The sequence below is a fragment of the Triplophysa rosa genome, linkage group LG18 (genome assembly GCF_024868665.1).
Source record: "Triplophysa rosa linkage group LG18, Trosa_1v2, whole genome shotgun sequence".
NCBI classification, from domain to species: domain Eukaryota; kingdom Metazoa; phylum Chordata; class Actinopteri; order Cypriniformes; family Nemacheilidae; genus Triplophysa; species Triplophysa rosa.
In genome coordinates this window covers 7,053,174-7,077,381 of record NC_079907.1, presented here as the reverse complement: position 1 = coordinate 7,077,381, position 24,208 = coordinate 7,053,174, and the positions used below count along the sequence as shown (strand labels likewise).

General features: G+C 37.7%; 1 protein-coding gene across 1 annotated transcript in view; it reads right to left on the bottom strand.

The window, feature by feature from the left end:
- Nucleotides 1-243: 243 nt before the first annotated feature.
- grin2cb (glutamate receptor, ionotropic, N-methyl D-aspartate 2Cb) overlaps nt 244-24,208 on the bottom strand; it is a 38,777-nt gene continuing 14,812 nt past the window's right edge. Inside the window, 10 exon segments of the mRNA XM_057359341.1 lie at nt 244-5,477; nt 6,400-6,632; nt 7,132-7,319; nt 7,515-7,675; nt 9,447-9,676; nt 10,636-10,761; nt 11,125-11,278; nt 13,106-13,274; nt 19,010-19,221; nt 23,948-24,062. Of these exon segments, the coding sequence (XP_057215324.1) occupies nt 4,119-5,477; nt 6,400-6,632; nt 7,132-7,319; nt 7,515-7,675; nt 9,447-9,676; nt 10,636-10,761; nt 11,125-11,278; nt 13,106-13,274; nt 19,010-19,221; nt 23,948-24,062 (2,947 nt within the window). The 3' untranslated portion in view covers nt 244-4,118.

Below are 24,208 nucleotides of genomic sequence, written 5' to 3'. Positions count from 1 at the left end.
CTCAACCTCTCTTGTGAGGCTGGTTGAAAGCTCGGCAGGATTCAGGTAGAAGGTGCAGAAAGGTCAGGTCAGTCTGTGACCTGCTGCCGCACGACGAGATCCCTTTTGGGCAAACACGAGAGCCAGAACAGATAATAAGTACAAAGGTTGGGAAGTATTCATTCACACAGCATATGGATGCTTTAATTAAAACTGAGCGGTAGGTTTTTACATGAGTTGACTACAACCATACAAGAAGGGAATGCAAATTATAGTTAGAAGCTAGACCTACTTAAAATGGATGGAAAACCAGTAATCAGATCACTTATAAAACCTGCATTCCACAGCATGAAACTGTTGATAAATCCCAGAAACGGACTAGGAAAAAACATTTGTCTAAAAATGAACAACACTAGTCTTTTCATGAATTCTCTTTAATTTGCAATGTTTTGTTACAGGTATTTCTTTTATAGATGTGATAGATGTGATCTTTACTTTGGATTCCTGCACTGCTATTCTTTAATATACTGTAAAACATACAGAACAGCATAGAACTGTACACACAATTCTCAACATTGTGCTAGCAACTCAAATGACCTCATTTGAGTGCATACAATGTATTTAACTTCACATCTTTTAAACACTTTTATGATTGTGTAGTTACCTACAATACATTAACACGTCTTCCTTGTTATAACCCAGTGGTTCTCAAACTTTTTCAGCATGATGTCCCCTGTGTAGGGTGCATCCATTTTTGGTCTTCACCAAAGACAATTAATGACATAAAACATAATTATTAAATAACTTTGCATTTGCATTTTTCCTTTTTTCTTATTTTAATTTAACTGAAAACATAATAAATTATATATTATGGTTGCTTTGCTAACTTCCCCTGATGTCTGATTACACAAAATGTATGATAAATTCTAGATTGTCTGTGAAAATCCAACTAAACCCAATTAAAGTAACTTTTTACTGTTTTCTACAAAAAAAATAATTCTACATCATGTAGAATGAGGACATTCTTTGAAAATGCCACCTTAATATCTTTTCCATTGACTAAGGACATGTTAAAGCTTGAGAACAATGTTTTCAATAGCCAACGTATAATCCTGTTTAAGCAAAATAATAAAAAGTGTCAATAAAATCCTTAATATGGTTAAGATGTATTATATAAAATAAATTAGTACAGCATCTTGAAATATATCATACAATCTAGTTTTCACAAAAAGTGCTGCAAAATGTTCTTCACAGCGATACCATGGAATAATCATCAGAATCAGAAGGGTCTTTAGAGAACCATTAATTCTTCATTGTCTATGGTATTGTGAATATAGCCTTTTTTAGATAGGCTATAACTATTTTGTTGTGACATAATGTTTTAACTTTTGAACTTCATCCTGGCTTTCAGGGTCACATTTCACCACCTCAGGACCTCAGCCAACAGTTTGAGAACCACTTTTCTAACCAAATTCATTATTCTTGGGCTCATGAGTCATGACCGAACAAAGCATAAATAGTATAATTTTAGATGTTTATTGATGCCTACGAGCAATGAGTTAATTCTGCTATTCATTAGTCTATTCAGAATGTCATATCTCCAGCCTCTCTGTGCTGTCTTCCTCCATCACCTTTCCCCTCTCCCACTAAGCTGCGAAACCCTTGGCTCAAGGTGACCAGCAGCATCTGGGACAATTAACAGCCCCTGAACTGACACTTTAGAGAAATGCAACCGTATGAAGGCGTGGCACAGTAGGTATGAGTAATAGTCGTATTGTGAGCGTGCCTGTAAGTGCGTAGGCTATACAAGCTCTTATAAATTTTGAACTATTTCTTGCTCTTTAGAAAACAACACTATATACTAAAGGAATAGTTCACCCAAAAAATGGTCACCATTGGCTTTCCATAGTAGGAATAAAAATTACTATGGTCAAGTCAATGGGGATCATTTTTGGGTGAGCTATTCCTTTCCTGCCTGGACACTACACTGCAACATAAAAAACAATATAACTAACTCAGAAACCAACAAAGGACCATTAAAAAAACCTTATTTGTAAGAGCGTATGCTATTCTGGAGGGCACAAGCAAATATTTAAAATGAACAGACACATTTAACTGAACGGGTGAATTATTAATGTTTGGATAACACGTCTGCCTCGTCATTCCATTGCATCTTTCTCATTGCTGAATGAGACAAGGCCCTCTTGACTTTTAAACGCATTTCATTTTTCACCACAGCTACCTGTGGCGTTGATATATTACTGCTTATTTCTTCCAGAGGACGATCCCCGGCCTGCCTTGATGTTTTTATATGCATGTATTGAATCATTTATCAACTTGCAAGTTCATTCAATAATATGTTTTTCAGGAACACGCAGAATAAGACTGGCACAATGATGATGATGGCTTTAGCCTGCCTCTCCTCGTGCCTGTGTTTTTATGAAAATGAAATGCATGTCATTCTGCACCAGGCTTCTCTTTAGCTGTCACAGAACTGGCAGGAATGTTATGAAAAAAGGACGATTATCCTACCGCACATAAATCTATCGGTGAGCGCTGGCAGTATTGAAGATTAAATCAACGTGCTATAAACTGCAACAAAGAAAAGATGATGATAAAAAGTACTAGATGTTTGGATTCTAAAACGCTTCTCACTCGAAGTTTGAAAATTGGGCTCTTTATCCGGAGATAACAAAAACCGTAGAGCATAATTACCCCAGCCTGGGTCACCTTGGACGTCACAAGAATGCCGTGCTGTAGAGACAGCCAACATAATGAAATTCTTAAAGTAAAAGACACTTTTTGGTAGAGCGTCCTTCTGGATAATCACTCCACAGAGTTGGTTTAATGAGACTCTCATGACAACCTCAAAAGCCAAAAGGCTCATAAACATTCAGATATTGTAGCTTAAATCCCAGCTGATAGAAGTGTGGATTCCTTCCTCTCTTTCTCTCTCTCTCTCGTTCACACTCACGAGCTTATTTTGAGGCACAGACAGACTACCTCGTGGGTATGTGAGGTGCAGTATGCAGGTCAAACAGGCTTATTGTAGTCGTCCATTTCCACAGGCCAAAACCTGATCTACGAGCATCACATTTAACAATATTCTCAACATTATTAAAGTAACATTATGATTTCCGGTTGTGTCAAACAGTCGGCGATGTCTAAAATATGGTTCTGCATATAAAAGGCAGTGTTCAAAGGGTTGTCTCTGTCAGCCATCTAAAGACGACAGCGGTTACAAAGGACTAACTGATGGGCCTTTGTGATTTATTAAAGTGTGAAGATCCTCGATGATGCTAATATTAGAGAACCATTCAAACAGCTCTTCTTCAAAGCCCACTCGCAGCCAAGAGAGAGAATAGGAAGATCGAGGCATCGGATGAGAGACAGAAATATAGCCCTGCTGTTAAAAAAATATTGAACAATATGTCTAAGTTGTTTACAAAATTCAGTATCATAGAGAATACATACTGTGTGTTATACCAAATTTACGTAAATAAATAAAATGTATCACATTACGTGTTATATAGATACAGATATATAGTTAAGTTACTCGTCTACTACAATCTCTTAAAAAACAACAAGAAAATCTTTCACCCAGTCCAATAATTACTGTATCACATTTTTGGGGATAAGAATAACCAAACATATACAGTCCAGTTGTTCGTCCATTCAAAGGTTGCCATGGTTCCCTCAAATCCCTCCTCTTTCAATGATTACATTATTGCACTTTAAATAAAAAAAAATGTAATCAAAAACCCACCAACGCTAGTAACACGGTTTATATTTCTGCTTGTGTTGAAGCTGAAGTGTGTCATTTTTAAATGTCAGCTAGGCTGTGGCAAGTAGGGGTAGGTAGGTGGATTCCTCTGAAAAGCGTAAACACTGCGACTTGGTGGTGCTATCAGGACATTAGTCTGTTTATTTGAGCGTCCACACCAGCTCCACATAGTTTATGGCGTAATGATCCGACCAATTGGAAGCACTCAGAAATCCTTTTTGAAAAGCATCACTTTTGGTGACTCTAGTGTTGCAGAAATGACACACTTCAGCCTTAAACCCTAAATCGGTTTATTAGTCTGTAAAAGCTCGGACCACAGGGCTAAAGTTTATAATTGGCACGTGGACGAATAAGTTCACACTTCCGATTCCAAACTAGAAATTCTCCCCCATGACATGGGCACAATGGGGCTACTATGAACTACCCTGCTGCCTGGGACAGGCACTAAATGGTCATCTTGTAGATGTGTGGGCGCCCTGTACCCTCTAGAAACATTGTCAGCGGGATGTCCCATGCAGGGGAAGATGTTGCACAACTCCGCTGGTCCGTACGGCAGTGGACTTTGAAAGATCGGCAGCTCGGGGTACGAGTAGGGTCTATGCACCATGCTGGAGGCCCTCCTAACAACCGCTGGATTGTGAAAAACTGCCTCCTTATAGGAAGGAAGCCTGGTTGACTGGCTGTGTCTTAGCTTCTGAGTTTTCCTTGTATGTCGTCGGAACAGGTGAGGGTAGGTGTGATCCACTGGTTGGGCGAAACAAGTGTTTTTTCTAACCCGTCCGTGTACGTCCACGCAAGGGAAGAGGTCTGGGATGGTTCCTCGTGATGAGGGTGCGGCCGAGGGTCTGTCAGCGGGGAACCAGACTCTGTCAGGACCCCAAGTGGCTTTTAGGAACGAAGGTCTTCGATGAAGCTTTCGTTTCCCTATCAACGGTATGTCATCAAGAACAGGGTCGAAGTACGTTTTAATGCAGGAATTGCATGCCGTGTCACCCGATATGAAAGGATTTTCACTGTATAAGGACGAGAGGTTGTTTTCATCAAAATCATTCACGTCTGCGCGAGTTATTTGGTCTTTGTAATCGTGAAGACCCCTCAAGTCCATCGACTCTATGAGGAGATTATGGGCTCTTTTTTTCTGCCTGTGGTGTTCGGTGTAGATGTCCGGCACCTGTAGATCTCTATAAGGAACGAAGGAAGAACTGGTATGTGCCGGATCAGAGTGAAGATCATGCATGGCTAGATGCGGAGTGCTCAGACTGGAAACAGGAAGCATACCATCGTACAACCCCCTGGTCCTGGCAGGAAGCGTGTATCGTAGAGGAGTGGGCCGTGTTAGGACTCTGTGGTTGACTATTGGTGGTGGGCTTGTGGTTTTGGCATGTTGAGCGAAAGGTGGAGTTATGGAATGCTGTAAATGAGGTATGTGGTTCTCGGTGATGTTAGTAAGGTAAGAAAAGTGACCAGGAACTTTCTCAGTGGTGGTCACCTGTGGGATACGTGCTGGTAGGCTGCCGCCATGTCTGCTCCAGTTCTCGATGGTCTTTGTGGCGTTATCCAATGAGTTTTCCACCTTGGTTGAGGAGACGATGTCCTTGGCTGTCCGCAGCATTTTTAACATGTTGGCCTGAGCATAATTGGCGGTGACGTCTGGATTCTGTATGCTCGCGGATCTGCTGATGTCTTCAACGCCGTTAAAGCATCTGTATATGCCCTGAAATGTAAAGCAGCATAATGAATAATTTGCATTGATACTGTGCATTTCTAGATTCAATTTCATGTACGTCTCTCCATTTAAAAAAAAATATATATTTTAATAAATGTATTATTTAATTTAATTTACAATAAGGTTGTATAAATAAACAATAGTCAATAAAACAGGTTTCAACTCACAATGAACAATACATTTTTAATTTATTTATTTAGTCATTTTGGGTAATGGTAATTGATATAAATATACTGTAAGCGCATGTACATAATGCGTTCATGTACATATACGTTTTAGTTATTGTTTAATTAATGCAAAATGTATTAATAACAAAGACAAATAAATGTTGTTAAAGTACTGTGGTGACACTTTACAATAAAGTCTCAATCACAAATGTTAATGTATTAATTAACCTAAACAATATATGTTGGTTAATAAAAAAAATAGTAATTGAAAATGCAGTAAATGTTCAAATTAATTATACTGTATGTTTTGTTCATTGTCAGTTCATCTAAACTTGTTAACAAATTGCCGCTGTCCTTCCAAAACCTCGGATGTCCAAACAAGCACTTTTTAATACTTTTTATTGGTTAGATATTTGCAAAACCCAGTGACAGACATAAAGGTGACAAATAGTAATGATTTATGGTAAAAAATACACATCACGAAATATGAAGATACAAGATTGTAAATGTTGGCAGTATTGTTTATTGTTAGTTCATGTTATCTATTACATTAGCAATTCAATCTATATAATGTGCATCTTTAGAGTAAATTATTAATGTTTAACAAAATTACAGATTAATTTTTATATTTACTCTAAATGCTAGATAGCAACACGAGAAGATAAAAGTATACATTTATCACTGCAACTTGAATGCAAAACACAAAAACAATTTTGGAATGTAAGGTATAAAGGAGGTCTTACCCTGCTAATAGCCAGCAGAAAATCTAAGTGTTCAGACTTGCGAACAGTGTGTCTGAGTTTCCAGTAAAGAAAATGTTCCCAAGCGAAGACCAGCAGGCTGAGACCCATGGCCACTAGCAACATGTAGAAAACACCTGCCATGTTGTCTATGTCCAGTTTGGAGCTCATGACCTCGTTTTTCTCATTCTGGCATATTCCAGAGAGCCATACTGTCTCCAGTCTCTGCGTGTCCCCTGCATGAGTGGAAAAAGGGTCAGAAACTATGCCAGAAAAAACAGTAGTCAAAAGCTACTTAACAAAGACAAAACAAGAGAATGTTATAAGAACCACATGTATGATCCGTTTAAAAACCTAGAGAGTTACATTGCAGAATGGCTCCCGATGAAAATAGAAATGCTCCCGATGTATAGGCTGTTCTAGTAGTCAGTACAATTTTCACTAAGCTTAATAATTAATAGCATAGTTACGTCAAATATTATGGGAGTATTGTGTGTATCCTTTACGTGTGCATCCCAGAATGCACTGTGTCAAGCTCAATCAGAAAAATCTGTAATGGTGAAGACTAGAGCCAGCATCAACAGTTTAACAGAGATGCCCGTAGTTTGCATTGGCATTACACAAGCTCTCAGTTCACAGCACACCGAGTACTTTATAGTGAAATGTGTGGTAGTTTCATGCTGGGCGAGAACATATTAAGTGTGGAACAGTTCCGGTCCCCCAAGTGCAATTTACCATCTCCCAGGAACTGGAGGAGAGCCAGATCTATGGGGCGCTTCCAGCGGGAGTCCTTCTGCAGAGCAATGCCATAACCTGTGGTAGCGAAGACCTTTCCGCTGCCAATGGTGACCAGCTTGCAGCCCTCGTCTTTGCCAGCCATATAATTAAGAACTGCTGCATCGTATATGAAGGCATCCAGCTTCCTACACAGAGGATATAAGTGAGCAAATGGTTTAACAAATAACATAATTATGTCAATACAGTGAATATGATACATGAACCATTGTGTTTATCTTCATTTAAAAGTAGTACTGAACGATGGTGGTACCAACAGTGCTATTTTGTAAAGGGTCAAAACTTGCACACGCAAACACTGACATAAAGTTGTAGAAGCTCACCCTGTTTTGAGGCTATTGAGAGCTTCTTCCACTCCCTTCTGGTTGTATTTTATCATGTGGGTGTGCATGTCGGGGTAATTGCTTCGAATGTTCCTCTCAGTGCTCCCGTTTGGAACCGTCCCAAAGCGGAAAGGAGGATAATGTTCATGGGGTTTTTGAAACTGCAACAAAAAGGAATAAACTGCATTTCACTTGTTGATCTGAAGGCAGGTTGCGGATTAACCTTGAAAGCACAGATCAACAGATTTTACACAACCACCTACAGCCCAAAAGCCCTAGAGAAGGAAAATAAACTGGGAAAAACGTTATCTTTAGGATTTGTTTTGTTGTATTTTCTTGCACTGATCAAGGCGTTTGGACGCTTGGATCTAAAACAAGATAAATACAAAGAAATGCAATTCGCTCGGAGTGATCATATTGGACTATTGTTCATTTTTCTGAGAATGAGAATGAAAACAGGCCGCAGGACAGAGGATTAGAGGTAGATAGTCATTACTGTGGTACCCTAGAGAAGGCTGAGGTCTTATAAATATGCATATCTAACGCTACTATGTATCACTGCTGGCGAAACTTTAAGTGTGCCTTCAAGCGCTTATTTTGTTTTTCTTTTAATCTACGAGCGATTAATCTGTCCCTGTTTTCCCCCGAGGTCTGATACGTTTGCATAATTTGAAGCATTTCTGTCGCTTCTAGCTAACTAATGAATGTAACGGCAATCAGTAATGGTGAGGTAGACTGTGAGGCGTCAGTGACAGACAACTTTGAAAGTTGCCAATTAACTGATATTTGTAAGCGTTTGTTTCTGCTACACTTTTCTTTCTTTGTTTCTTTGTTGCCTGTGTGAATTGCTCTGCATAAAAAGCTGACTAATCATCATAGTGATATATTATACACAAGGGTTTTATTTTCAAACTTTTGCCATAAATGTTATTTACACTTAAAACAGTGGCCCCAAAACATATAAGGAGGAGACTTAAAATATGCAGCCATGTACGGTATAAATTAAGAGACCATTCCAAATTTTCACGTAATCAGCATTTCTAGATGTATTGTGGTCAGTCCAGTCCAGTGTCTGTTGAATTTCAACAAAATCAAACTTCAGGAGTGACAACGTCATCCAACAGCAATGTGAAAGACTGGCATGACAAGACATGAATCGAGGTTATCATCACATATACAATAATTTCTGACATTTTCCTAAATACATGTACAAATATTACTGTTGCATTGCTTAGAATTGAATATGAACTTGTTTTCTTTGCAGTATTTGAGGTCTTAAGAAACAGAGCATCTTTCTGTTATTTTGACCTGTTTCTCCAGTTTTCATTTTCTGTAAATAAATGCAAATAGAAACAATATTTTTATTTGGAATTTGGTACGGATTTTGTTGGTAGTTCACAGAATGAAACAGAAATTATAATTTTACCAAAACACAAAACAATAAATAGTCAATTGTAAAATCAGTAAAACTGATTTTGAAATGGTATCTTAATATTTTCCGTGGCTGTATGTCCTTGAATTAAGCCCATATAACTTTATAAATGAAATCAATAAATATTTAATAAACATGATGCAGATATAACATATAATCAGGGCTTCAATTGTGCCGGTTAGATAGAAACCCTACAGAGATACCCACGCCCCCTAATTCCGGCACCTCAGAATTTACCAATTAAGCACTTAACTGCATATAATCTACATTAAAACTGACCACGGCACAAATAAAACTAGAAAAGACGTGCATCATATTCAGAGAAAAGTTATATCATAATTTGTTTACATTTGTTATCCAATGACATTCATGTTTTTTGTAAATGCTAAATTGTCACCAAAATACTATTCTGAATGCTACTTGGGCTCACTGATGTTTGGTTGTCAAAAGGTGTCCAAAGGCATCATCTGTCACACACCTCATTTAAAATTACAGCTCACCTTTTTGTCACTAAGCCCAGACACAGTGTCAATGTACTGCTCTTGGATCATGAAGGCGGCTAAATTGGCCGTGTAGCTAGCGAGGAAGATGACAGCAAAGAAAGCCCAGACCAGGACCATAATCTTGCTGGTCGTGCCTTTGGGGTTTTCAATAGGTACAGAGTTGTTGAAGACAATTCCCCAGAGAAGCCAGACAGACTTCCCGATGGTGAAGGTGGGACCTCCAGGGGCTATGAGAACATGAGCAGGAATGAGTATGAGATAGTATACAAGCACATAGTATAGTATAGTAAAAAATATATTGATTAATACTTCAGTTTTTGACTAACCTATATTAAAATGAAAATTCAGTCATCATTTACTCACCTTCTTGTCGTTTAGTACCTGTATGACTTTCTTTCTTCCGCAGTACACAAAAGAACATATTGTTGTTAACCGAACAGCGCCAGCACCCATTCACTTCTATTGTGTGGACACAAAACCAATGCAAGTCAATGGGTGCCAGTTAAAAACATTCTCCAAAATATCTTCTTTTGTGTTCTGTAGAAGAACATACAGGCTTGAAATGACAAGAGGGTGAGTAAATGATGACAGAATTTTCATTTTTGGGGGAACTATCACTTTAAGCTATAAATGATAAATGCTTAAAACACAAAATACATGCACACCCAGTGCCCAAAAATAAAACTTGCCAAAAGCCGAATGAAGGTCAAATTTAATTTTGCAAAATTAATAAAACTGACTTACGTATTACTATTCCAGTTACACTATCAACCGTTTTCTCAATTCACCTGCCATTGCATCAGAAATGCATTTTAAAACCATGCATACACCCGACATAACAGATGTTCTCATTTTAATTGAATTAGTCACAGATCAGGTCACGTGTGCAAAATGATTAAAAGCCGCGAACCTTCGCCAAGACTTTCTATTCAAGTTCCACCTTGACATCAGTTCTTGAATGTGGCTCGTGTGTAACATACAGCCATGTAAAAGCCAAGCAATCAATCAAAGTCAAATTAGCAAAGCGACAAACGTTAATTAAAACGCCGAAAAATGACCTTTTACACTAGGAGACAAGTACACACCCTGTCAGCCTGGTTTATGTGGATTTATTAGACCGGTCCTAACTATTCTTCTTCTTTCAAAGCTTTAGAGACAAAAGAGTGTTTGAAAAACCAAGGCTGACCTTTGGCACTGAGAAGGCTTCGGTTGTAGCCAATCGGACTGAAGTATTCAAAGACGAACACGGTGACTGCCACGACAGTCAGGCACATTACAAACATCATAACCCATACGGCAGGACTGTAGGGCTCTGAAAGAGAAAGACAGAGAGTAATTCATACCGAAAAACAAAAATCAGATGATTAACTGCCGTTGCTGATGACAACTCGCAAATAAATTTGTGCATTTGTTTGTCACAGAGACATGCCGCAATTAGCATGAATAATGAACTGATTCATGTTTAGTGTAGACAAAATGCCTCTGTTTGTGTGCAAAGTCTGAGATTAAGTACAAATTGTTTTTCCCCGTGAGGATTTATCACTGGTTTAATCCAACGTGGGCATAAAATTTTAATCTAATCACATTCAGATCACAGCCGCCATTGGGTGTAAATATTTTAAACTGTCTGCAGGCTCTTCTCATCTATAGAAAAGGGCTAATGATGACTTCTCACCCAGAAAGGCTGAAGGTGAGACCGTTCCGTTGCTTCTGGCCACCATAACACTAATCCCTGTTTCCACGAATGGCACGGAGAAGTCAACAATCTCGGACCGCTCCTCATTGATTGTAAGAGAGCCGATGGCCATATCTGCACGCTTGTAGAAGACCTTGAACCAGGAGAGACAGGATTTGAAGTCAGCCACATCAATACACACATGTCTGTGGAATTATTACTATTTCAGACGCGTAAAAAGTACAGAGAAAGTATAATTAGGTTAAAATCGTGGTAAATGTTGACCCAGTCTGTGAAAATGAGATAACAAGCATCAAAATTTGATTTCAACCATTGATTTCACTATGATTTCAATTTTTGACATGGTCTTAATCAGTATTAAAGATTTCATGGTTATATTTTGACAGAATGTTCTTTACAATATGTAGGATGATTTTTGTAGAAAACAGTAAAAACAAAATTACTTTAGCTGGGTTTTCACAGGCAGGGTCACAATTTTTCTCAAATCATTGCTGTCCTTCTGAAACATTTTATGTCAAATTCACAGTTTTTCAGAAAATGGAAAACACTGTACTTTTGAAATGAATAAATACTGTATTGTCCAAGTTGACAAGCACTTTTCAATACTTTTTATTGGTTAGATATTTGCAAAGCCCAGTGTCAAGGATAAAGAGTGACTAATAATGATCACAAATAGATCACGATAAAAACCACAAAATATGGAGATACCTGCAGGACAGCAGTGACATAAAAGTTAAAGCATTTAGAAAGCAACTAGAAAAATGCGAATCTTTTTGCTTTCACATAAGCATTTAGACTTTACAGATGACTTCATCAGACATTGGTGATTTTTCTCATTTAAGTAACTTGGAAACTTTGTAAAGCTGTTTAAACATTAACATTTTCTGAGGCACACACGTTGTTAAATTGAAACCAAAACCCTGCTACCTGAAATAGTTACATTTACGGTGGAGGTGGTTTATATGGTTGTTTAAAGACTGCTTGTCACCCCTTTTCACACTTTCAAGTTCATCTATTTTCAGTGATGGTTAATGAAATGTTGTGCCTTAGGTTGAGGTGTCTGTATGACTCATACAGCATCTCTTCACAAGGATCAAAGACCACGTTTGCTGCCAATTACATTTTTCACTGAAATGGGTTTCATTGCTTTAAAAGAGTGCAATTTCAGAGGCTTGACAGCTCAATACATTTATGGCATTTTTAAGTCATGATGAAATTGTAAGGAAAAGGTTGTTTCTTTCTTCGAAACATACAGGTACTCCACTGAGTATAGCAATGAATTACTTATTTTAACAATTTTTGAGAAAATAATAAAACTGAACCCGTTGCTTTCAATACCCCTTGATTTCCAGTTTCTTCAACAACAACAACAAAAAATGGATATAAACCGTGTTCTCTGTCCTCACAGGCCTCGTAACCTCGCACATCAGTGTTGATAGACTTGGTTTCCCGTCACTCTCAATCAATAAAATTTCATCACATCACACTCATGACAGAATTGAATTTCTTTCCTACAATTACATAATGATTATTTATCTCATTTAACCAACATCTCGCCCGGTGTGAAAGCGTTTAAGGCCTGTACAGTATGTGCAGCGAGGGGTTGCTATCTTTAAACTTCTCGGCGTGTGAGCAGATGCAGGTGATGAGATGCGATGAAGCGATCAGCAGCTGTGGAAGACACTTAACCACCGGATGAAGTGACGCTACACGCGGCAGGAGATCACAGGATGAATGCGTCAAGATGATTTTTTAAAGCCAGTTTTGCTGCATAAATGACTAGTTTAGCTGCAGTAATTGAAGGATGTTGTAGATTTTTATTAAATAGAGACAGAGGCACGAGTAACGTCAGGAAAAGTGCTAATTTAGCTCAATTCCCATGAGCTCTAAACTGTTGACATGTTTGAAGTGCGAGCGTGCTTATGTGAGAAAAAAAGAGAGAGAATGTGCCATTTCATACCTCTCCAATCATCCCATTCCAGACGCCCCGAACCATCTTGCCGTGCTTCCCGTTGGTGACCAGATAAAGGTCATATGAAAATTTGATGGTGCGCGAGAGCTTCTTCAGGATGTCTATGCAGAATCCTTTGCAGCAGAGTTTGGTGTACGGCTCTGTGTGACCTGTGATACTGCGCAAGAAAAGATCAAAGAAAAGTTCAACATTTACAAACATTTTCAACTTCTCTTCAAAAACAAAGCCAAAATTTTGTGAAAAGGATCAAAGCATGTGGTTTTTGGGCAACACAAAGAGTGTTTGATAGAGATTACTGATAAAAATTATTTGTGGCCAGGAAATGACTGGAATAATACAAGCATTAATATGGAGCGAGGCAATGATTTGTGTTGCTATAATAGGATTAGAAGACAATCGTTTCAATAATAATCATACATTCTACAGCTTAGAGGATAAGGAATGATTTTCAGTGAATAACTTAAGGACATACTGTAAGTCGTTCCCTCACACAAATCTATGGTATGACTTATATAGTGCACTAGTTGTATTGACCAGTACTGTATATGTTTAAGGTGCTTTTTGTCACATTTGGGCCTCATGTTGGATAAGCTCCCACATAATACAGGTTAATTAAAAACATTTTTTTTGATCACAACATGATGTTTTATGTTCAATCATCAAACTTAATCCATTCAAGTTAGGACTACATGAATGAGTTGTGTTGTGTTAAAATAAATAGTTGAAACTGGGCAGAGGACTTCCAATTCTCAGCATGCTTTGCGTGAGACATGCTTCAAAACGTTTTATTTTAATGAACTGTTATTTTATGTGTTCTTCAATTAAAAGAAAGACTTGTTCGTTTTTAATGTTCATTTATCTTAGAGATAGAAGAGTTTGTTGTATATATTAGAGTTGTTAGTGTTTATCATTGTTCAGAAGAAGTTGCTTGTGGTAAGGCTGTGGGAGGTTACGTTTCTAACAAAGAATGTAAGTTAAAAAAAACTGCTATTTATCTTCTGCAAGAAATTGAGTCACAATAAAATGTTTGAGTTAAGAAACTTTATACAATAAAATTGTTTGTTTAAACTTAAGTTTGAACAACTTGAACATGAGTAAATATAACTTTAAAGGGATACTTCCAAGAAACAAGATTTCTCCATGTTTTACTCACCATCAATGCATCCTAACTGAATGTGACTTTCTTCTTGAATAATAATACAGTCGGAGTTATTATACCATATATCCTTTTTCTTTCAAGTGGTAGAATTGTAGAATTTTTTGAAGCTCCAAAAAGTGCATCCATCGATCAAAGAACTGCTCGACGCGGCTCTGTAGTCTTAACAAAGGTCTTCTGAAGTTAATCGATGCATTTGTTTAAGAGAAATATCCATATTGACAACGCTATTAACGATAATGTCTAACCTCCGTTATCCCTCGGCTGCATGTGAACCTGAGGCTTGTTTTTCCGGCGTGTCGTAAGTTCTGGTGACGAATGCGGCATTTTTTTTTTCCAATAGGAAACCGTCTTCTCTGTGGGATAACGGAAGTTAGACATTATGGTTAACAGCGTTGTCAATATGGATGTTTATCTTAAACAAACGCAGTATCTCTTTATGTGCAACCTATTTACTGTATATTTTTATGTTATCCAAAAGTCTTTTTATTTAGTGTATATGGGTGATGACTGAATTATCAATCTTGGTGAACTTCTCCATTAACAGCTGCCTTTTTTAATTGCAAAATGACATTTACCAGCAATGACATTTACAAATAGTCCGCATAATTGTTTACTCATATCAGTAAGTAAATGTCGGAAGCAAAATTCAGACCGGATAAGGTAATAAACGATAACTCTCCTATTGTAAACCTTCAGCCATCCAACTACACAAATGGCATATTGGTTGTGAGCCTTCGAACAAACCGCTTGAAATATCTCCCAAACAAACCGATGGCCTCCATTAACTGTTAGCTGCCTAGAGCACTCAGCAGAGAAACTCACAGAGCAATAATGATATATCACCTCTAACCCTGCACAGACCTCCTGCGCAATGAGCTGTATGCGGAGGGGACGCGAGCGGAGGGCCGGCAATGCGAGGCTTTCACCACTGGCAGCCACCATAACAAAGAAAGACAAATGACGTGTTTGCAAAAGGTCTGGATGTAACTTAAACAAGCATGTCTCTCGCTACCCTGTCTCACCTCCTGCAAACGCTGCTGGTGCTTTGGGTTAAGTGTAATCAGTCAAACATACACACAAGGCATGAGACAAAGATGAAGAGAAAGTGGGTGTCAAAGTGCATCAATCTGATTCCTAACATGTAATGGACACAAACACTTAATAGTTTGGAGAAGAGTGTCTTAGTCAAGCATTTGTTGTGAAGCTGCCCCCCATATCTTCTTAAATTGCCTGTGCCTAGCATTTTTTTTATAAAAAGAGATTTTAGGCAAATGACAGATAGCACCAAAAAGCTATAATAAACTTATTAATAACTTGTAAGTTGATTAATACATAATGTGACACAATTTCTTTATAATGCAGTTACACTCATATTTACAAAAATATTCTGTGTGCTTAGTAAATATCACAAAAATAAACAGCTATATTAACTTAATAAAATCTTTTAAAATCATGTTACTGTTTTTTTAGTGTGACATATACAAAAATTGATTAAAAATCCAACAATTAATTTCTCTGAAGTTTACATATATTATTTAAGTTTATTTAATGAAAAAAGTATTTTTTAAATGTATTAAAGAAGTATTTAATAAACTTTAATAGAGACTTAATATTTTTGGTGAATTCTAATAGAAATATTTGAGTTACTCAAATTTACTTGTAATTTTTTTACTTATATTTACTCAATTTAAACAGTATATTCATTTGATTTGTTTATTTATTGTTTCATGTAAAATCCCAATTAAGTTTTTAAGAGTGCCGTTTGTGACTTATTCTTACTATATATGAAGAGTTTGTTTCCAAAAAGAGATAACTATAATAAAAAATGTGTATGAAATAAAAAAATATGGTTTTATTGTGTTTTATTGTGTTAGTTAGCTGTATTTTTTTGAGTTACTATGGCTTAATCAAAACAAACCAACTGCAGTTTGATTGATATTAACTGGAATGCACTATAAAAAAACATGAATTTTGAATTTTTTTTAAAACTGAGTTATCTCATTTTGGAAATAAACTCTTCATTTGCTAAATAATGCCATTCTTATTTGACACATAAACTAATTAACAGATGTAAATAACACATTTGTAGACCAGATTTGGGATTCCTTTCTAACTTCTCTCTCACATCGAATGCTCATTGTTACCACAGGTCCAATTAAAAACAGCTGTCAAACTCTCCAGAACTTCACGAACACTTGCGCCAATTATAGCATGAAGGTGTGATGGACCCAAAGCAGAGCGTCACATTTCAGGTTATTGATCATAGTTTCCCCCTCGGCCATCACACACTCCCCGAGGGGTGATTACTTTGTTTTATGATTTATTTACACTTTCTCCTCTCAGCGGGGAGCTATAATGAGGCTGTCATTTCTCTCTGGATGCAGCGCGCTGCTCACTGCTCACTCACCATGTGTTACCTCGAGAGCCACACAATACAGCCAGACTGCTTTCACTTACCCACGGGAACAAAAGACAAAACTTTTGGAATGCCACTATTTACTTGTTCATGTCTAGGAATCCCACTGACAAAGCAAATTACTTGGGGACCTGTGAAGTTACAAATTAAAAACTGCAAGTTTATGTCATAAGACATGTGGAGTTGGGGATTAATTACTGAAATGAGCCAAATAATACCTGATAATGGGTTTGGGTTAGACTAAGAGCTTCAATTGGATGAGCTTGTGTTTAAGTCATTAAGCCACTCTGGTAAATAAAGATGAGACGTTCATGTGAGGACAAAAACATTTAGAGCCTCAAAGGTGCCTGAATTTCAGTCGAATTTTACTGTTTTTCACTTCTTTGACTTCACGTCTATTTTTAAAAACACAATCCTATAGTGACTAAATATTTAATACTAAAATAAATAACTAATTAACCAATAAAGATTATATACATATTCTAAACACTGGTATGGCAGTAGTTCTGGTTTATTTTTTTATTTTACATATATAATTCAAATTTAAAGATATTTGTTTACCATTTTGACTCTGTTATAAATGTGCTATTGGTTGTATTCTGTTAAAATGTTTTTGTAGAGTTAAAAAAAATTAATCAGGAAGTTCTCCTGAACCAGCATTGTTTATGTCTTCTGATGTGGTCTATTAAATATTAAATATAAATACAATAATAAATATTTTTACTAGTCCCCTAAGGTCTTATTCCTAAACAAGAGGCAGGCCAGATGGGTGCCAAAGAAAGCTCAGCATGCATAAATAAAACATGAATGATATTCATATTGTTTGTTTTATAAAACCATAAATATTTTGAATGTTTTTATTTATGACCAACAATTCTATCAGGAAGGCAATGACCCCTGGTATTTCTAGACACTATTTTAGAGGGCTTTAATCCCCTGTTTTTCATTTCAGATCTTCTAAGAAAGAAACATATCCTCCAAATCATAAGACATACAAATGTCGTTTGTCCCTTCCTCAAGATTTCACACCATGGCCAATGAAAACAGTGACTGCACAAAGATAAGTGAAGATACATGTAACCCCAATTCCCTGTACAGTAAGTACTATATTGGTCCAGATGTACCGCTTGTACACCCAATAAAATTACCAGGTTTTCTTCAGCCCATGGTTGGGTAAAAAATACAAAATCAATCACTGGGTTACATATTAACCTATGCAGGTGGTTTCAACTAAGTTAACCCAATAGTTATGTTTGTACATATTTTAGCTAAGGTGACCATCAACCAACAAACCAAATGTGGGACAGTTAATCCGTTTGTGTGGGACACCATTGAAAGGTAGCGTAAAACTGTAATATAATAACGTAATGAACACGTTTTATTTTTTATTTGTTTTATTTTTTATTTGTATTTTATTTGTATTTGTATTTTATTTATAATGCATTTCATTTTCAATGCGTTTCTTAATGTGACAACTAAAAACCAACAGACTGATGAAAATGCGGGACATTTTCTCAATATGCGACGTGCGGTGAAAATGCTGTGCGGTACAACGTAAAGCGGGATGGGTGGTCACCCTAATTTTACCCAATCATACAGGTAGGTTGAAAACAACAGGTGTGTATACGAAATGGTTTGTGCATCTTCATTAAAACAATCTTCCGTTCTATGTTTTGCTTGGTGGATTGTGTTAGTGAACATTATTATTCTTGATATAATACTCCAATGAGGTAATTAGCTGCTTGCCCCTTAGAGAATTAACAAATGCAACATCCCAATAAAGTGTTTAACAAGCTTGCTGGACTGTAACAAGTTGCATATGTGAAATGACTCTTCAGGCATATTACTAAATGTGTGTGTGTGTGTGTGTGCCATTTATTTTAATTAGCTGCTCTGTTTTTGCTCTATAACATTAACACAACTGCCAAATATTATTTAAACACAATGGAAGACAGCAACAAATGTCTTTAAACCACTTTCCCTCTAAAAGGTTACATTTAAAAAGTAAAAAGTGAAACATTCCTTATGTTTGTATAATGACTCATTCTCGATATGAAAAGGTTGCTGGATGCTTATGTTATTGTTATTAATGGATAGTTGAGGGTATAATCCATTCAGTAGACACTCTTTATTGCTCCTCTTAATAGGAGACCATTAATATTTTGGATCAATTAAATCAAATGAGCAAGTTTGCATGTGCAAACTCCTTGAAAAAGCTGTGCACTTTATGAACTTGCAAATGTTGGTCTCATACACAACCTGTCTGAGGAATAACCTGACACACAGCAGCCACAGATGTTGACATTTGTGTTTGTACCTCTCGGTCCTGTTGGCCTGGCGACGTCAGGGCACGGTATTACGCACACAAGTGCCGGTGGCAGGATCAACGCTCTCCACGATGACAAAGGGCCTCTCCTCAAGCGTGGCCACTGTCAGGTGGCGGTTGTCAGACACGGGCTCCAGGAAGCTGCCGTAACGGGGCCAGACGGGGTAACGCATCTGCAGAATCCCACCTTCATAGCTGCCTACCTGTGGAAGATTTGTGGGCAGGTTTCAGGGTGAGGATTAAACTGGGATTATAATCAGCAAACAGAGTAAAGGTTAAAACACACACAGATGTTTGCTATTCTATCACGGTACGGTAGGGACTTTCTATTGACTTCCATAGTTTGCTAATGACATCCACACACGCAATCGAGCAAGCAAATGACAAAAGTGATAAAGGGAAAATGTTCGAAATTGCAATTCACGGTGTCTTCCTCACGGGTACGTTGTATTTATCATCCGTTATTGATGCATAATTCGTAAGACCTACCATCAGCGTGATGTATAATCGAATACGGCAAAATCTTTTTTCATGTTATTCTCTTTTTATTGCACTTATTTTTTTATGTTTTCCCCGAACCTGGAATGAATTTGTAATAATGCTTAGAATTTATTCTACTTCAATAATGAAGGTGTTGCGCAGAGCCGTAAATCTCCCAGGGCTCAGGGGCTCATGGGAAATCTTCACAGGCTGTTTTCTAGACAAGAAAAGCCCTATTATCCAGAGAAAACACAGCCCACTGGTCCAGTTCAGCTTAAAAGAGACTATAGAGAGCCGGTCCCAGTGCTGCCTCCACTAAACTTTCCCAAGAATATAAGCGTCACACTCAAATACCTAAGGGGGCAAGGAGTGGCACTGTAAAAAAACACAGGAGAAGAACATACACTTCATCTAAAAGCAGACTGGTCCGTAACGCCCATTAGCTAGGGCTGTTACCGTTTTGCTACTTCTCGAAAAAGTGACACCTGGAACTGACCGACAGGATTCGCATTTCCAACCGACAGTGAATATGAATAGTTTGGTTCCAAAACGAGATAACTTTTTTCTTGTGCATTCCAATTAATATCAATCAAACTGCAGTTGGTTTGTTTTGATTTAAGCCCTAATAACTAAAAAATACAGCTAACTAACACAATAAAACAATAAAAAACATGATAGCATTAAAAAACATGATTTTTGAAATTTTATCTCATTTTGGGACCAAACTCTTCATATGTTTCACACCATGCTTAAGAACTTCAAATAAAGTGCATTGTTGCATATCCCTTTAAAAGATGAAGACGGGAAAGCTCACGAAAGCGTTAACACTAATTGTGTAGCGGCTGTTATACGGCCTTGCCCAAATGCAGGGAAGGCTTTACGGATTGGGAATTGTAATCCATGTTTGGTTATGGTATTAGCTGTGAGGGGAAGTGAGCGTGATAAGCCTCGCCAATAGGGATTTATTGAAGGATCATTCATAAACTTCAGCAGAACAAATAGATTCAATCTCCAGGTATGGTTTACATGACATCCTTGTGGCATTACGTTGTCTCACTTGATCTGAAACCTAAAAACATTTAGTGTCCAACATTTTTTTTGTGCATAAGTGCATCTTAAAGATGCTGTGTGTAATTTTTTACAGGATCTATTGTCAGAAATGCAATATAATATACATAACTATGTCTTCAAAGATGTATAAAGATCTTATATTATGAAGCGTTTTTATTACCTTAGAATGAGCTATTTCTATCTACATACACCGCGGGTCCCCTTGCTTGGAATTTGCCATGTTGTTTCTACAGTAGCCCTAAATGGAGAAACTGCTCTAAAGAGAGCGTTTTTATCAAATACGTTATCTCCTTCGGCAAAGAAGCGAAACATGACGACATCTTAGCCCTATGTCAGCCTCCGTAGTGCTTTGAAAAGGAGGGGCGGAGTGAGCCGTTGGTTGCAATTCGCAACCTCATCACTAGATGCCGCTAAATTTCATACACTAGACCTTTAATAAATGAGTAACAACTGTGATTAAATATAGGGTTGTGTAAAGGAAACTGTTCATATACGTGTAAAGAATAACTCCAGAAAAAGCATGCGATTATTTTCGTCAGTAGCTTAACTGAACACTTTTGAATCGGAGACTGAAATAGGCTGTGTAGTGAAAGTGAGGGGTGTAGTAATTCAGTAGACTATAATGGCTATAATAGCAGGCTATTCTTGTTCTGAGGCGTAAACCAAATTTCGGTCTCAAGTAGTTATTTGGAATAGCCTATCTCTTTTTGTAGTCGCAGAGATATGTCTAGCATACACAGAACACTTCAGCTGTAGATTTCCAAAAGCGGTCTAAGCACAAAATTCATCAAGTACTTCAACTGTGATTGCATATTGTCTATTGAAACAGTTTTCAACCAATGCTTTAACTTAAATTGGGTCACAGGTCTTTTCTTAAGGTTGTGGACAGGAGGGAAAAGACAATGTTAACCCACATACAAACATGGATAAACATGGTTTGTTTAGTGAATTACTGGACGAAAAGAGCATTGCGCTTGTTTACTTTAAGACTAAAAAAAACTTTGTGAAATCTTTGTGAAATCTAAGTCTTTGTGAAGCAAAACTGGTTTTAACACCGATTTTAACAGCTGTTTTTTCATAAATTGATCTGCATCTTTTAGGCTTTGTGTGTCTTTGAGATTTTTCCTTTGTACCAACAGAGACACTGTCAATAGGACTGTACTTTAAAATAAAGAAGCAATGATTCATCGTGCTAAATAATGGCTTCAACACACAACACGAGCGGAGTGTGCACAGCATGAGAACGTGAGGCGATACAGAGTGTCAATGGGAGTGTGAGAGGGACTACAGCGCAAGGTGACCAGATATAGATAAACTGTTATGTCACACAGTGGGTGGTCAGGTGAGCTGTGAAGGCCAGAGATTAAGAGGAGTTTAAACTGAAGACTGAATTTTAAAGAAAACATTCATCTATCACAACTTTCACAAACTTTTAAATTGTCAGCGCAGACATATTTCATTCATGTTAAAGCGGTGCTTCTGCATCTCAGTCGGCGCAAAGGTTGTGGGTTTGAATCCAGGAAACACACATACAGATAAAATGAACATCTTAGCTGTTTTCACATTTGACTTCTTTTTTGGCAAGAAAAGTTGACGATGGCACCTTTTTAGTTAGTAATAAACGCTCGCAGCCTTGTGGTTCTGCCAATTTATGCATCCCTATCAAATTTTGCTACCTCCATACAAAACAGGACTAACCCCTCCCCCAACCCAACCCTTACACCTAAATAACACCTCCCCCAACCGGCAATGTTCAAAGATAGCATTTGTGCTTATGAAGGCAGCATTATAGGCAGTGTAACTGAATTCTATTTGAATTATAAACAGAGAGCGTCTTTGCATTAACCAATCACATATTTAAAAACTACAATACTAATTTCCCGCTAGAAATGCAAACAAAAGTTATTGAAAGTGAAAATTTAACTTACATTTATACAAAACTATGCTCCAACGGGCGTTTCGATCCGCCATTTTATTTTTCGAGCTTGAGCCTTCTCGACTAATCACGTTCCTCGCATGTTGTTATGGAAACGACAGGTCTCTGTCATTGGTTAGCTGTGAAAAAGGTGATTGACGTAGGGCGTTTTTTTTTCAGAAAAGTTAATGTTTTTTCAACCTCAGAAGACACTCTGAGCTGCAGAAAAAACTCTACAGGATAGCCTCTACTTACAAGACGGGCTATTTGCAATCAGTGTAAATAGACACTCCGTCAAAGATATTAGGAAATCATTGGGGGTGCTTTGCCGGGGCTAAGCAGTTTTCTGACGGGGGCTATAGCCCCAGCAACCAGAACTGAGAAGAGTTCATTTTCTTAAGGGAAACTCACAGACCTTCCGATGATAGAGATGTTTTGTTTTAACTGCCCAATTCTCTGAAGAGATTATGCAAATCTAAAAACGGCAACTGCCACATTTTGCACCGAATAATGCCCGACCTTGTGGTCCCAGGTGTGGAGAATGCAACAGGTGATCTGGCACATCATTGCTTCACCATTGAATCGGCTCTACAAAAAAAAAAACTCAAAAAAAATTTTCTCATCTGCGCCGTGCGCCTGATTGAGCGTACACTACCATAATCTAATCATCACTTGATGAATTACTGCCATAATCGCATATCTTGAGCCATAACAGAGCAACCTTACATTTCGTCAACAGGGCGTAATCTATAATGAGAGTAATTTACATGAGTCGCATGTGAGCTGACAAGAATAACTATTGTTTCTTTTAAACTCACTTACAGTATTTATACTTATGGGCAGCACTTTTCAAGGTGTGTAAATTCACCCCTCATTGGAGATTACGGCACAGACGATCAGACATGCCAGGTTTTTGTTGTGGCCTTAGATGACAATGAAAGCATTCTCTAATATCCGTATCCTCTAATCCACCTAGAGGAGGGCGTGATGACCGGATGTAAATTTGGATGTCAGTTTGATCTCTATTTATTCCTCTAATCTCTTTTTGTAGTCAGGTGGCGTTCACACATTGCCAGCCTGCCTACACATGTCCCTATCACAGGCCGAAGTACTGGAGGGCTGCTGGCCCTGTGAGGAGGAAGGGACTGTTTCAGGGAGAGAAACGTAATTGCATCATGACCCGATGGGGACAGTCGTGAATCTACTACATTGGAGGAATCTGTGAATCGTTTTTTCTCATTCTAGCTACAGTATATTGATGTGAAAATCTGCGATTAATAAAAACTAAAAATGTAGTGTTCTTGATAGATTTGTATGTTTATATCATCTGTAGTGTTCCAGGCGTTCCAGAAATTACAAGATGTGACTAATTGATTTTCATAAGGAATATATGTAGACTAAATATACATTTATGCATGTGTTTTGTGCACATGATGAGCTATGACATACATCAACCTTATTACCTTGTCCCAGTGTCTCTCTCGATCCAGAGCGATGATCACCATGGAAGGATTGGTAAGATAGCCATCAGAGTTGAAGGAGAGATCCTTGCGCTCCCATGAAACATTTAGCATATGCCTGTAAAACAAACCAAACACAAGCTTTGTTATGACGTCCGTCCCGCTACACTTACCACAGGAGTGATAAGAATTACAAAGTTTTGTTAGATCTGTGGCCAATTATCTTTAAATGAGCAAGCCAAAAAGCACATCTGAACACGGAGT